The following is a 16,859-nucleotide window of genomic DNA, read 5'->3' on the forward strand; positions in this document are numbered from 1 at the left end:
GATGATGATATAAATGAAATATATGTTGAGAGAGGTATTTTGGGAAAACCTTTTGAGAGGCAACCAGATAGCAAGATCAAGTTTATAAAAGGGCAATTATTCTCAAATGTATCTCATTTTAGGGAAATCCAGAGTGATTTTTCTATTCAAGAAGGATTTGAGTTGTATGGGGTTAAAAATAAGCCGTCAAGAGTGACTTCTCAGTGTAATGCTAAAGGATGTACCTAGAGGATCCATGCATCCCCAACCCCAGATAAAATAACCTACCAGATCAAGTCATACTATGGTAAATACTCTTGTATTCAAACAACAAAGAACTTTGAGGCAACATCCATGTGGATTGCAAAGAATCTTGAGATCTTAATTCTTCCAAATCCCAATATTAGTTATTCAATAATGAAGCAAGCATTGCTTGACAACTATGGAGTTGAACAAATAAAACAAATGCAATTGTGTTGTGCCAAGAATAAGGTCCACCAAACCACTAAAGGGGTACACTCTTTGTCATACAATGTTTTGCCTCCTTAGGTGTGGGTAGTTCTAAAAACAAATAAGGGGAGCTTAGTAAAGTTTGAACTGAAACCTAGGGTGCCTGGAACCTAGGGTGGGCATGAATACTAAATTTAAGAGGATTTTTGTTTGTTTAGATGCCATGAAAAAAGATTTGTAAGAAGGTGCATGCCTTGGTTTGGCATTAATGATTGCTATTTGAAGGGGCCATTTGGAGGGGTATTACTATCTGTTGTTGAGCTTGATGGAAATAAAGGCATGTTTCATATTTCATTCACAATGGTTGAGATTGAAAATACAAATTTGTGGAAGTTTTTTCTCACTTTGTTAAGGGAATCATTGCAATCAGTTCCTGAATGGAAGGATGACTTTGTTACTATCATGTCAGATTAGAAAAAGGTATGTGACATTAACAATTTTTCATTTCCAATGTTATTTTGTAAAATGTTATTAATGATTTTTTTGTGTGTTGCAGGGTCTTTCCCAAGCTGTAACAGAAACTTTCCATATGCAAGACATAGGTTAGATTTAAATATAAATTAAACTAGTTCTATGAAATTTGTAAATGATTACTACATGATTCAAAAACTTGTTAGAATTTTATTTCACGTTAGGTTCAACTTATAGACCAAGTGTAACTCAATCATGATGTAATAACTAAACTATCATCCAGGTCATCTCCTAAATGAATAAATGAGGGATTTCATGTAATTATCCAACTAAGAACTAAGTTTTTGCATTCTTTTTTGTGATTGTCATGAAATAAATAACATAAAATAAATTATAATAAAAATTAAATGACAATAAAATAATTAAGTAAAGATAGAAATACTAGACTTGGATGGTGACGTCAATCTTGATGAATGAATATATTGTTTTGGACTTGCAATTCGCTCGACCCACTATAACTTCATAATTTTCTACTTATCTTTCTTGCCATCCTCAATTCACTAATGTATTCTATCCCAGATTCTAAACTACTTGTCTAATACCTAATCCCTTGGACATACTAACACAAGCAATCGACATTAATGGTTGAGAATTAGCGAGGCTTAACCAAGATTATTCTATCCCTAGAGATAATCCCAATTAAGTACTTGATTCATGTTCGGGTTTCTACAAGACTCCCCAAAGTGCAAGTCAATTCTTGAATTCATCTGTAAGATGGTCAATTGAATAAAAGCATTAAGTATGGAAACAAATAAAGAGCTCAAGATGAAGTATTGAATTGATAGAATTAAAATGAAACAAGGTTCATCATTTCCTCTCCTAGGTGGAAGGAATTGCACTCATAAAAATAACACAATGAAACCTAGAATGTCTAATGGAATAATGGAGGTGTCTAGTAGGTGGAAGTCTAAAATATAATTATCTTCTTCTTCAACTGATTTATCCTTGAAAAATATCTTGCTCTTGATTTCCCTAGCTTTCATCTTCAATTTTCATAATTTTTCCTTCTAGAACTTTCAGCTGATTTTGGGCCTCTAGAACTCTGGCCAGAATGACATGTTTTTGTTTAAAAACTACCAAATATTCATTAAAAATAAATAAAACAAAAAACTCTACCTTAGACAAAGTAAAAACTGAATTTAAAGCTAATTTGATTCAAAACAAAACCTACAGTTAACTAAAATGTCAAATAAATGTCACAAAATACATATGAAAATCTGGTAAATTTGACATTTATCAATATGTTTTATTTTATTTGTAAATGACTACTGCATGATTTTAAACTATTTTATGATTGAACATGTAGGTTTTGTTGTAATGTTGAACCGCTATAAGACCAAGTTTAAATCTCTTTTGTTGACTAGCCAATTTTGGGCATGTGCCATGCATACACTAAGGCCAACTTTGATAAAGCACTTAATGCTTTGAGAAAGAACAACAATGAGTTTTGATTGGTTTTTGGATGAAGATAGACCAAAAACTGTTAGAGATAGGGGGAGCAACATGAGCAACATGAAGACTTAAGCTTGAAGCTTGAAGAAGAGCTTGAAGATGTTTTGTCTTTTGCATGCCCAACTCTTTTGAGTGGCATTTGTATTGGTTGTTATATTGAATATTGCATCTTAGTCCATATAATATCTTTTGTACATCATGCATCATCATGAGTAAGTGAGAAGAAAGTTTCTATGGTTGGAAAACTTCTTCAGAAGGCAAAACTCTCTATTTTAATCAATTACAACCTTATCGTAATCGATTACACAAGTTGTTTTAAGCTTATAGAGTTATGTCTCGTATCAGTTTAATCGATTATATGCTTATCATAATCGATTACATAGCTGTTTTTGAGACAATGACTAATTTATTCAAGAGTCTCTGCTTCAAAAGTAAACAAGAACACTTTAATCAATTACTTTGAGTATCAAATCGATTACATTGTTCTGGAGCTCTTTCCAGGTGTTTGGAAGAACACTTTAATCGATTAAAAAGATAATCTAATCGATTACTTCATTGAATTAATCAATTACCTTGTAGATTTAATTGATTACATGCAGTTATAATTGTTTTCTTTATAAATAGCCACCTTGTGTTCTCTCTAATAACACAACAAAATAAGCTTCTGAAGAGCTAGGATCACGTGTTGTTATTAGTTAAAGAAAGAAAAGAAGAAAAGTGCTTAGAAACAATAACTCACAACTTCAAATTGTAAAGATTTTTTTGTGATAAGTGAGTTGTGTTACTTTCTTGAGTTCAAGAAGCCCCCTTATTCAGTCAAGCAAGGTTTTTTTGGAAAGGATTGATCAGGTTGTGTATACCTTTGACTCTATTTTTTTGTGTATGGTTTTACGCATCTTCTGTTTGTGTATGAATCTCTAAAGGCATGCTAGAATAAGTGTTTCTAGTTTGGGCTAAGGGTAGGTTTCTCTTAGGCTCTTATTCACAGAGGACCCTAGAGTTGGGTGCCTAAGTCTCTTTTTCTGGGGTGGGAACTGAGATGGCTTGTGATTGCTTGTAAGAATTTTATATGCATAATGAAAATCTAATTCGGGTTTTGGATTAGATAACTTGATTAGCTTCTCTAGTGATAGAGAGTGAACCAGTATAAGAAGATTATGTACTTCTTTTCTTGATCTTATCTTTCTTTCTCATTTTGGTCTTAATTAGTTTACTAAAGGTTCAAGAAAATATCTTTGTGAAATAAAGAACTTTGACAAGGATCTTGTGTAAAGGGTGGATTGATTTAGTATGGATTTAGTTCGGTTTATGAAAGTTTTGTGATATGATCCATGCAAAAGAATTTTTTGCAACTCTAGTTTTAGAAGTTTGTTTTGTTTTGAAAACCAATTAACCCCCCCCCCCCCTCTTGGGTTTGTGAGTACCATCATCTTTTTCAAAAACAACGTGGAGGCACACATATCACCCTCTATGTAGGAGTAGTCATGTCACAAACAGTATTTGTGAAGTATTTAATGCTTGGTTGGGTGATGTTAGAAAGAAAACAGTATTATCCATGCTTTAGTCTATAGTTTGTAGGGTCATCATAACTTTCCAAAAAAGATATGAGACAGCAGCACTAGTCAAAATCATGTGTCACCTATTTGGATAAAACCATGCGGGAAAGAAGGTTTTTGGCTTTGAAAAATATGGTGGAAATGATGAGTTTCAAGTGAGTGATGAGTACACCAATTTTGTGATTAAGTTAAGGGACAAGATGTGTAGGTGTAATGAATAGAACCTCACTAGATTGCCATGCAAACATGTATGTGCATGCACAGTGTACCAAAGAGAAAATTTTAAGAGTTATTATGATGAAGTTGTTACAACTTCCAAGTTGTTGGTTGCTTATGGTGAAGTTATTCATCATATGCATGACATTGATGTTAATTCTAATAGGGGAGATTATCCTGATATTGGTCCTCTAACTTTGAAAAGACTACCAGATCGACCAAGAAAGGCAAGAAGGAAAAGTAATGTTGAGGGACCTTCAGGAACCCAACAAGCAAGAAGGTCCAATACAGTAAGGTGTTTTGCTTGCAAGCAATTTAGACACAACTATAGGACTTGCTGAAGGGCTCTAGTAAAAAAAAATTCTATAAAACAAGTTAGTGCATTAACAAAAATTTGAATTGGCAAGTAATTTGTTGGATATGTAATCTGACATTCATTTGTTTATTGAAACTCGATGTTAGCAACAACAAAGTGGGAGCAATGTCAATGCTGAACCTAATGGCAACAATGTGAATCTAGCACCTTTGCAAACTAATGTACTTGCATTACAACAATCTAGACTGACTAGGGAAGTATATTGTTTAAAAACCTTATTGTTGAATTTGAATGATTTATGTTGAACTTAATTGCTTATGTGGTTCATATTGTTATATGTTGAACATGACTCTGTCATATAATAGGTAACACAATCTGAAGCTATCGATGCATCTGTTGCTTCCAACCAACTAATCAACATAGACAATGGTGCAAGGAAAAAGAAGAGGAAGAGACCAAGAGCCAAGCCTAGGAATGTTTAGGATCATTGTTATATTTTTAAAGTTAGTCATTTTACTTATACACAAACTTACTTTTTTTTGTTGTGGGAAAGAAGCCAAATATTATTACACATTTGCAGGGCCAAATATTTTGTTCAAAACCAACATGTTCTTATATATTGTGTTGTTCCTATTTTTTTAGAACAACCTTGTTCCAAGAATATTCATCTTCAACATGGCTATTTTGTCAAACAAGCTTGTTCTAACTACATAGCATGCAACTTGATGGAATCAACTTGTAAGAACCATGATATTATATTAATGAAGTTTCTTATTTCATTCAATGTTGTCAATACATATGTGTAAGAATGATACAAAGTATGTCCTTTTTTTAGCAATGAAATGAATTCAATTTGGTATTAGTCAATATGCCAGTGCATAGAATTATTAGGTTGCAAGACTATTTTTTTGTGTTATTGGAATTCAATTATGCTTTTCAATCGTTGGAATTCAAGCGATCTATTAGCAAGTGTTTTCTTATTATAGAATTTTTTTTCACGTATATGCTCAGATTCACATAATATAATTTTTCATTACAAAAAAGATGTATACCAGATGCGAAAATAGGAACCAAGTTATTATACCAAACACATGTCATGTAAACAAATATGACAAATAAGTTGTTAGACTAAACAACCACCAACAAAACAAAGAACCATCTAAACTTAGTTACAAAATTCTTAGTAAGGACCATCTAAACTTCAACTTACGACTACCTATACAATAACAATGCCAACAACAATTACAACTACAATTATGAAACCAATTAAAACTCATAAGATGGTCTTCATTTTGTCATCTTCTTTCTTCAAATCTTCGATGTCCATCTTAAACAATTCATAAGATGCTTCACCTTTACGATGCCAATGTTAGTTTTATGTTAATTATCCTCGGTTTCATTTTGTCAACAAGAAAGGTTTCATAGTGAACCTATTTCTTATGTAATAGATTTCATAATCTAAGAATTCCAGGCTTCCATTACGTAAGAACTAGCATTATTTTTCACTGAATCATTCAAAGTTCAAACATTCTTTTACCTTTAGTGTTAGTTTGTATTCTGTATCTTGTGCTTTCGTTTAAAAGAGCAGTCCCATTTACTTACCGACCACCTAAAACATTACGACGTTGGAGGAAGACTAAACCTTGAGCAATAGGATATGATTGGCTCATTTGTTTTAAAATTTGTAAAATTAATTTTTATGAAATTAACGTTAAAATATAAGTGAATATATGTATCTAAATCTCAGTTATATACGATTAGATATTAGGAATATATTGGATACAACATTTACTGAACAAACACAATATAGTATATCACGAAAATTACTTCTACATTGATTAGATCATAGGCTTAGTGAGCTGTAAATCTATAGTTTATAATCCCCCATCCCAATTAATCACTACTCCATAAGTATAATCATGCTGCTATTATTAAAGTTGCTTCAGAGATCTCTGACAATGTCTTCTATGTGAAATGACAAGCACACTCTTTCACATTGAATTTTTTAATTTTTATTTTTTTTACCAAAAAAACTTATGTCATTCTATTCATAATAATAAAATAAAAATTTAAATATTTTTGGTCCCAAATATATACTTATTTTTGGCATTTGATCCCTAACAAATTTTTCCTTCGAATCAAGTCTCTAATATTTGAAAACTTTTGACCGAGATCCCTGCCATTAATTAGAATTTGTTATTTATTTATATGACTGTTAATCAGACACATAAGCATGTCACATGTAGTATTTGTTTGAGTCGGGAATTACAGGTAGGAAAGATGAAGGGTGATGACCCTCTTCCTCTTCCTCCTCACTTTCTATATCCTCCTGTTCTTCTTCTCTCTCTCCTCTGTGCACCCTTCTTCTCCTTCCCCCACCCATTTCCACATTCCCAATACTGAAACCTCATTCGTGGCTTCCCTTGACCACTTCCTCACCCAAGCTCAAACATCCCTCAAAGACCACACAACGTACAATGTTACAAAGCTCGACGACGTCATTTTTTGCTCCGAGATAGACAGGCTGTACTCGGAGACAAAGTCATCACCACCCCTCCAACCCTTTTCTTCCACCACCCCTCTTCTTCTTCACCATCACCAACAAAGTCATCACCTCTGATAACTATGAAATTTAGATTTAATTGATAGTCAATTTTGACTAAGAATGATTAAAATTCCTCTACTATACTGTTGTTTTTAATGAAATAATGATGATTTTAACACCATTTTAAATTTTGACTAGCAGGATTGATCGAGGTCGTACCCGAATTAAATAAACATTAAAAATGCAGTATCTAGGAAGTGATCCTAGGTCGTCTCCCAACGAGCAATGGTCAATCAAACGTTCATAACAAATAGTAATAAAATAGTAACGAATTAGGGGGGGGTTGTTTGTTTTTGTAATTTAAACAGCAAGCAAATTTGAATTAGAAAATAACATAATTAAAACATGTTGTTTCCCCTTGATTCACAAGCAAGTCTCTTATCCTAGGTTATGAGAATTTATCCTTAATCAGTTCAACCACTTAATCCAACCCTAAATTAAATTACTAAGAGAAAATTAACATAAGGTTGTCATTATGTGATTAAGCAACACATACACCAATTAATCATGAACGAAACTGATCATTAAGCATGAACGTAAATTAAGCGCAGAGACAATTAATCAAGCACTAAGCATGCATGGATTAATAACAACAAATGCAGAGTAATTGGTGAAGAGGAAAAACTTATCAGAATTCAATAGTAATAACAAAACCTCAAAGAGAGTTGTGCTTGATCCTCAAGAGAAAATAACGCTGGAGACTTAGCCTTCCATTAATAAGTAGAAAACGAAATTGTAGATTGAAGCAAAAACGAAATTGTAGAAAACAAATTTTATTCTACGTGAACAGTGCGCATGAACAGTAAAAACTGGAATTCTAAAACCCTAGAATTATTCTCTTCTCCAAAAATTCTGTAAACTAAAACCCTGGTGCTGTTATATAGGTCCTCAGCCCCAAAGCTTACAAATCTATTTTAATTCCAAACCCATAAACGAAATAAAATAAAATCTGGACAAGATAAGATAAGATTGGATGAAATAAAATCTGGACGAAATAAAATCTAGATGAAATAAAATCTAGATGAAATAAAATCTGGATAAGATAAAATTTGATAAAATAAAATTGTCTGCTCTTTTCAAGTTCAAGCCCAATTTTGGATTCAAGCCCAATTGCTTATAATTCTCCTGAAATCAAATTAAAAACACAAAATTAGTCAAGTAGGCCCAAATGATAAAACTGCATAATTAATTTGACAATTAAGGTTAATCAGTAATTAAAATGATGATAAAAAGGGTTAAGAAATAGGAGAAAATAATGACACATCAAGGATACAAAAGAATGAAATAAGTGCTTTTGAGGAAAAATTGATGAAAAAACTTGAAGAAAAAGCCTTGAAGAAAAAGTCGAAGATTGGATCAGCACAAGCTTAGCACGAAGAAGACTCACAAAGAAGCCCAAAGACACACTTAGTGCGAATCCTGCGGTAAGCACGTGATCACCGCCATATTCGCTAATCCTAGAAGGCCTACTTAGCATGATGTCGCATTAATTTTAAGCTACCTTAGGCCTACAAAAGGAGTAGGAAGCAAAGGAGAAAGACACACCGAGACTCAAAACTCTCTAATAAATACATCCAAAGCCTGAGCATCTCTAATAGAGGAAATCTTCCTTCTATAGCTATTCCTCCTTCTCTTCCTTTATTCATCCCTCTTCTTCTATCCATATCAACCCCTACAGTGTAAAGTCTCTCATGACTACGAGAGACTAAACCTCCATTGTTGGGAGCCTAGCAGGCCAACCTCTTGTAATGTAACTCTTCCTTACTATCTATTTAATGCAATTCCAGTTTTTATTGTTCTTTTCTCTCCTTTATTGTTGCTGATTATGGTCTGATCACCCATACTCATGCATTGTTTAGGAAGTAATGCATTGGAAAATGGTTATTTTCTAAAGAACTGGGAAACGATATCTAAATGAAATCATTGCTAGGAATAGAGTGATGTTTGTTTAGCATATTTCATGCATTTTTATTCTTAATGTGATTTACTATTTTATCTTTGCAAAGGAATTTGGGAGAGAAGATAAATTAGGTTCTTCATGAGAGGAACCAAAAATAGAGTATCATAATAGATGTGGGTGAAATCTGAGATAACATTAAATAGAGAAAAATTATCACAGGTAGTTCTGGCATGCTAGGACCCAACATATTTTAAATTCTGAATTATCTTTAAGCATTCAAACTTATTATCATTATCTTTATCTTCTACTTTTATTATCTTTTACCTTAAAATCTCTTATCTATTTTATCTTCTACTTTTTTATCTTTAAATCTCTTATCTCTTGAAATTTTTATCTTATCTCCTACCTCTCTTTATCTTCTATTTTAAATTTTTTATCCTTCTTATCCCTTACTTTCTTTAAATTTTGCATCTACAATTATTCATTCCTTATCTCTTCTATTCCTTGAAAATTGGCTTTGCATCAATCTAAGTACAAACAAAGTTCATGTGGACTCGACACTCATACTTCCTTTTTATTTTATTACTTGTGACAAATTGATATACTTGCCAACAAATTAACAACCACCACCCCCAAAACCACAACAACCCTAACCACAACCTCACTCAAAACCTTCCTATCGAATTCGCAGTCAAGCGCAATCAAGAAACACAACTATTGTGATCTCCAGCACCACCGCCATTGCGAAACCCAACAAGCCTCACCATGAACTCAGAGCAAACCCCATCATGAAACCCCCCATGAAGTCCAACTACGAACCTAGTGAAGCCCACCAAACAAAATCGATTTTTCTTTTCTTGGTTCATATTCAGATTTGTTGTTACTATTGTTGTGGTTTGATGTTTTTTTGGGGGGATTTTAGGTTTTTTTTTGGAGATATGTTCAAATCAGTGTTTTTGTTTTCTCAATTTTGTGGTTTGATGTTTTCTTAATTTTGTTCACCATCGGTTGCATACTGGTGGGATGAGGAGGATAAAGGGTAATGGAGACAGATAGGAGAAAGAAGAAAGGGACAAAACAGGAAAAAGAAAAAAAAAAGTAAGAAAAAGAAAAAGAAAAAATATTGACCGTCATTTTAAAAGATAAAAAATCTAACGATGTAGAAACACAAAAATAATACAACATCGTTTTAACGTTTTTTTTTTAAATCCTACGTGTAATCCCACTTAGACAAAAATTACACGTGACACTACATGTTGCATGCCTACGTGTCAGGTTAACGGTCACGTAAGCAAATAACAGATTTCGACTAATGACAAGGACTTCGGACAAAAAATTTCAAATATTAGAAACCTGATTCAAAGGAAAAATTTATCAGGAAACAAATGCAAAAATTGGATATATATCAAGGACCAAAAACATATTTAAGCCTAAAATCAATACAATATGATAAATACTCAAAAAATTAATGACTAGCATGAAATTTAGATGACCTTGCAAAAGCAACTTAGTTATCTTGCCTCATGATAAAAACAAACCATGACATTTTGACATACTAAGTTCTACAAATTGCCACAATAGAACCAAACTCGGTGTAATTAGGATTGATATGATACAGAGCATAAACTAATTGCTTGCAAACTAATTAATAACCACATTTTGTGACTTCACGAGACCAATCCATTTTAGAGCAAGAAGTGCAAGTACAGTAACCTCAGCCTCATCAATGAGATCACTAACAAGCAAGTGCTCTAAACCTTCAACAAAATTTAAAATTGAAAGAGTTTTTATCTCTCAACCAAGGATTGTTTCAGACATTTATTTTATAAGCATTTCCAAACCACCATCTCGAGACTTCATTGACGACAACTCATGAAGCATGGATGCTACCCCAAATTAAACTTAGGTTATGGCCCAACCGAGCCCCCAAAAAGTTCCCTTGTGGAATATATTTGGATTTGAAAACTAAATGATAAATATTAATTTCTTGTCACACTCTTACTCTCACACCAAATCAGTTACCAATATATCATTCTTTTCTTCCCACCCTTGGTGGCTAAAATTGATCAGACAAAACTGAAACGCAATAGTGGAAAACATCATAATACCTTCTTTAAACACTCAGAATGAGACTCTATTATCAGGCTTTAGATAATATCGGAGTTCATGATATTAGCAAACTAAATCCACACAGCTTTGGTTTAAACTACCGAAGAACAGAATCAAACCATTTTAAATAATCACACATCCACAGCATTTCATATATGAAACCACAACCACATTAGCAAGTTATTAGACTATTAGCAAGCTAGTAAAACAAATGTAGTGTAAATACGAAATGAAGTTCTGTCCAAACAAGAACTTCGATTTCAGCAGCAGGATACTTGCTATAATTTACGGTTCTAAAAAAAAAACGTGACCCAAAATACACAAAATACTGAAAACAAATGTGAATTCAAAAGTGACTAGTTCACTCCATTTACTCTGATATCCAAAAGTAGTGTAGCATAAAACCCATCCGAAATTAAATGAAGGGAAAAATTCAAATCCTAGAGCCTACGCTACATAACTTCATATAAGTCATCATGGAATAATATAAGCAAGGAAGAAGCACAAAGCCACAAATACTCAAAGCATTTTAACAATCCCCAAAAGATGGAGTATATACTGTCTAAGTGCATCGGAGGTGATTGCTGAGTTGGCAAAATACCAAAGTGCTTCAGAAGAACTCTGCGTGGAGTATGTCATCAGCTAAAAAGCACGCTGCATATGAACCAAAAATAATGCACGCACGTAAATGACCCAAAATTAGTGACATTTTCGTGTTAAAAGCAAACATAATTTAACCAATCCGTACTCCAAATTTAAAATCATTGTGATGATAAAATACCTAATATATCCTAAATGACAATGTTTGTAACAAGTCCATAAATAAGCTGAAGACACATAAACAGCTAATGATTTATAAATAAACATAAGCTCATAAATAACATTAAAGAAGACATAAATCCGGAATCTATACTCAAGGAGCCGAAGTTGGATCAACCGGTGGTTTTTCTTCATTCACAAGAAATGAGAAGCTTCATCAATATTGCTTTCATTTATATTCACATATTCACATTTTGCATAGTGTTTTCTTGGGCATCATCATCATTGTCCATAGTGTTGTCTTGTGCACCATCTTCATCATCATCCTAATCCAAATTTAATTGAACTATGACAACATCGTTAATGATAAAAAAAGAATTTAACAATTCACATCAAGTGATACCCATAGTAGTTAAATAGCATATGGCGGCGCGAAGCAGCCACCTCCAAAAAACGCTATAGCGGGATACAGGTAGTAGGATGACTGCTATTCTTTTTTTAGTTATTACGTATATTACTTATTATTAAATTATTTAGAAATTTTGTTATTAATTATTAATTTATTATATCACATATTTTCATTATATAATTTATTATTCTTATTATTATGTAGTTAATTATATTATGCTTTAAATATTTTTTATAATTTTTAAAACTATTATATCTTTATTATTATTATTCTTTAGTTCATTATGTTATATATACTTTAAATAGTTCTTTATATTTTATTATATTGTTATATTTGTTGTTGTTATTATTATTTATTAGTAGTATGTTATGTTTTACATAAGAAAAATAAAGCTAATGAACTCAAATTGAGGCCCAAAAACTCAAAACAGACAAGAGAAAAAATAAAAGGAACACCCAGAAATGAAACCCCAAGACCGAGCCCACTAACATGCAGTGCTCCTATGGAGGAGGAAGACAACGCAGATGGGTGTGTGAAAGGCCAACGACGGCATGACGGAAGCAGCAGAAGCTGTCGCTGGCAACGGTGAATGTCGCAACGCCTTGTCCAACGACGATGAGGGTCGCATGCAAAACCCACAAATTGCTGCGATTCTTCGCTATTTGCCCCGCTAATAGCGTCGCGACAGCCACTAGAACCAGGCGCTCCACAACGAGTGTCTTTGGAGCAGTAAGGGGCCGCTCTGCAACCGGACGATCGCAGCACTATCGTGCACGATTGACTACTATGGTGATACCAAATATCAGACAATGAAATTATAAGTACAGTGTAACAAAGAAACATACCAATGTCATCAGAAATTGGTTGGATGGACATATTTGCAAGGTCATTATGTAAAGCCTCCACCTCTTTATTAGTTAAGAATGGTGGTGACTCCTCCAATATCCTATTAAAATGATCATCTAATGCTTAAAAATTAATTGGGTCATAATTTTGATGCCTTAGACAATTCCTAATTTTATCAAATTGATCATAAGTAGACATTAGAAAATCCAAGCACAAAAAATATACAATCAAAAAAGAAAATATTATTTTTATTACAAAAAAAAAGAATGAATATAATAATACCTTTGTTGCAACCTCAAGTTGTAACGAACATAAATAATATCATTAAGCTTTTGATGCTCTAACCTATTTCTTTTATTTGAATGAATATGCTCAAATATACTCCAATTTCGTTCACAACTTGAAGCACTACAAATTTGACTTAGAACACGAATAGCCAACTTTTACAAATTTGATGCACTACATCCATAAGATTCCCACCATTCATCTAAAATATTACATATGATAAAATAAATCAATATGTCATCAGTCAACTAAAATAAAGATTAAGAATCACAAAAAAAAAGTTATCAACATACCTGGCATCACCGTATTCCGTTCATGTGTAGCAACTAGTCTCCCAAAATCTAACTCGGCATTTTTAAATATTCTCATTTCACTTGTCAAATTAGACTACAAATCAAGTTCTCCATGAGCACACCTTTCAATGACATCCAAAAGGCCAGATGTTGTGGACATATGCTATGCAAATTCTTCATTGAATTGACAAGCTGGATTTAACCAATAATCGGCAACATGTATACTTGTACAAAGTTAAAATCCCAATGCCTATCCAAGATATTCAAGTCAGGCTCTGCCTTCTTATTTTTCTAAAACCTCATGATCATCTCCTCTTTGGCTTTATACATAGCTTGGCAAAAACAATCCATGGCAGGTTTATCTTTGCCGTCAACAATATATAAAACACAAACCAATGACTCCATGAGCTTCACAATATCAACACATTTTTTCCAAAACCTGGAGTCTAAGATCTGTTCCGCAAATTTTTTTGCCCTAGATTCTTTGGCATAAGCTGAGCTTGTCCAATCTCTAGATGTTACCATGGCTCTTAGTGCATCTTTATGAGCCAATATATTTTGCAAGACAATGAAATTAGTGGCAGACAGAGTTGGAGCTGGACGAAGTATATCTCTTCCACCTGTATATTTTTTCATCAAGTATAATGAATAACAATGATTGTAAATATACTTGGTAATTTTTGAAGCAAGTGTCACAATCTCACTTACTTCCTCTAATTTCCCTATGTCATCCAACATCAAATTAATGCACTGTGTAGCACATGGAGACCAATATAACTTAGAAAAGTCAACTTCCAATAATCTACCAGCAACAACATAATTTTCAGCACTATTTGTCACTATGTGAACAACATTCTCAGGCCCAACTAATAACACCTTCTCCCTAAAAAGCTTATGCAACATTTCAGCAGATTTGGAAACATGAGAAGCATCTACATACCTTAAGAAAACAGTTCCTTTAGGACAATAAACTAGAAAATTAATGAAAGTTCTCCTACAACAATCAGTCCACCCATCAGCCATAAGAGTGCATCCAATTTGCTTCCAAACAATTCGATAACCATCAACAAGCTTCCTCACATCATCAACCCATTTATTTAACAAATAACCACAAACTCTATGAAAATTTGGAGCTTCATAACTTGGACCCATGCTACTAATAGTATCAATCATAGGTTGATAATATGCTTAATTAATTGCATTAAATGGCACAGAAGCATCAATCATCCACTTTGCAATGGCAAGGCCACACTTTTCTATGACTTCCTTACTTTGCAACACACCCTTTAAGGTAGGTTGAGCTCTAGGGGTTGTTGTAGGCATGAAATACTGACCTAAGCGATTGATGTTCTTCCCCTTTTGAGGTTGATTGACATTACATACTCTTATTGGCTCTTGCACTTCATCCACAATTATTCTCATTCGATCTTTACCAAATTGACCACTATACACATATTCTTCTCGGACTTTACTTCTCTTGGTGTTACGTTCATCAAGATTTTGCTTCATTTAAAATCGAACATCTGCAGGCACATTCTTACATTGTTCACATTACCCTTTTTCTCCAGCCAAGTGATTCTTGAACCTATTAATGCCACCTCCCCTAAAAATTGTATTACAATAGAGATACAATAGAATAGTTTTTTTCATTCTCCTCAGCAACTTTAGAATGTCCCCAAGCTAGATCACTTTTCACTCTAATGTGTCTGAGTTTGAGATGAATTTTGAGTGAACGTTTCTTGTGATGATGGGGCTGTGGTAGATGACATCTCCAAGTTCAACTGCAAAATTAAAAAGCAAAGAAAAGATGAGAAATAATTAATAACTACTAACTTAACTCCTAATTAATAATTAGGTGTGAAAGCTCAATTAAAAGAGTGTCTACTTATTACTAATGAGCATGGTTAAATATTAGAATTTTGAAATGGAACCATCAATACACCCAGTGGAATTCCTACATCATGATTAAATATTTGGAATGGAATCAATACTACCAGTGGAAGTCCTACGTCATAATTAAATATTTGAAATGGAACCAATACTATGCTAGGATTAAATATTTGAACATTCCTAAATTGCAAACAGTGGATTATTTAAGATTGTAATGATGTAGAATTTAAGAATGTAATTGATAGATAATATTAACTTACTAACAATAGTGAAATCGCTAAATAGATAACCCCTAGCATTATTAATTTATTAGCCAATGCAAAACTTTATCTTCATCCAATCAAGTATAATAAAAGCAATAGCAGTTAAAATTAAGTTGAATGATAACAATTACATTTAAGTAGAATAGTCGAATAGCACTGCCATATGTCATTTAGTTCACAAACACCAAATCACGTGTAAGACTGTCTTCTCTTAAAAAATCAAGATTAAAGTGGAAATATAGCAAGCAAAGTAACAACAGTAGCCAGTAGTATCTATTACAACTCACAAGCATCAGTTGCAGTATTTATCAAGATTGAACAAGAAATAGAAAAAGAATCAAAACCATCACCACACTACTAAAAAACGTGCTTTTTACGTCGCTGATTCGACGACGATTGTTGGCAATCGTCGTAAAATGTGAGGCGGTGACATATTCGTAATTAAGAAGGAGACAACCACATCGTTTCTCGGCATGTCAAATTGTAATTATGTGATTAACATACAAAGACGATCTTGTGGTTAGACCCGTCTTTGTATCATTAGTGGTTACATGTGCCTAACACGTGACTGTCGCAACTACTATACAAAGACGGTCTTGTCGTGAGACTGTCTTTGTATCGTTAGTGGTTTCACGTGGCGGCCACGTGATTTTACCCTTTAAAATAAAAAGATGGTCTTATCCGCAGACTCGTCGTTGTATCATTACTGGTTTCAAGGTGCAGTGACACGTCATTTTCATCATTAGCATACAAAGGCGGTCTTGTGGGAAGACCCGTCTTTGTATCGTTGGTGGTTTCACGTGGCGGACACGTGATTTTCCCATATAAAATACAAAGATGGTCTTATCCTGAGACCCGTCTTTGTATGTTTACTGGTCACACGTGGCGAACACCTAATGTTCCACTTTATTGCCACGTTCTTGACTGAGACCCGTCTTTGTATCCTAAATTGTTTCACATGGCGGGCACGTGATTTTTCCTTTCTAACTCTTTGGTGCTT

General features: G+C 33.4%; 1 protein-coding gene across 1 annotated transcript; it reads right to left on the reverse strand.

Moving 5' to 3' along the window:
- Window positions 1-13,997: 13,997 nt before the first annotated feature.
- LOC102669844 (uncharacterized) lies at window positions 13,998-14,858 on the reverse strand. The gene has a single exon (XM_006603266.1). It carries the CDS (start codon window positions 14,856-14,858, stop codon window positions 13,998-14,000), a length of 861 nt encoding a protein of 286 aa, XP_006603329.1.
- Window positions 14,859-16,859: the final 2,001 nt, after the last annotated feature.

This window comes from Glycine max, chromosome 18 (assembly GCF_000004515.6).
Source record: "Glycine max cultivar Williams 82 chromosome 18, Glycine_max_v4.0, whole genome shotgun sequence".
In the NCBI taxonomy this organism is placed as follows: domain Eukaryota; kingdom Viridiplantae; phylum Streptophyta; class Magnoliopsida; order Fabales; family Fabaceae; genus Glycine; species Glycine max.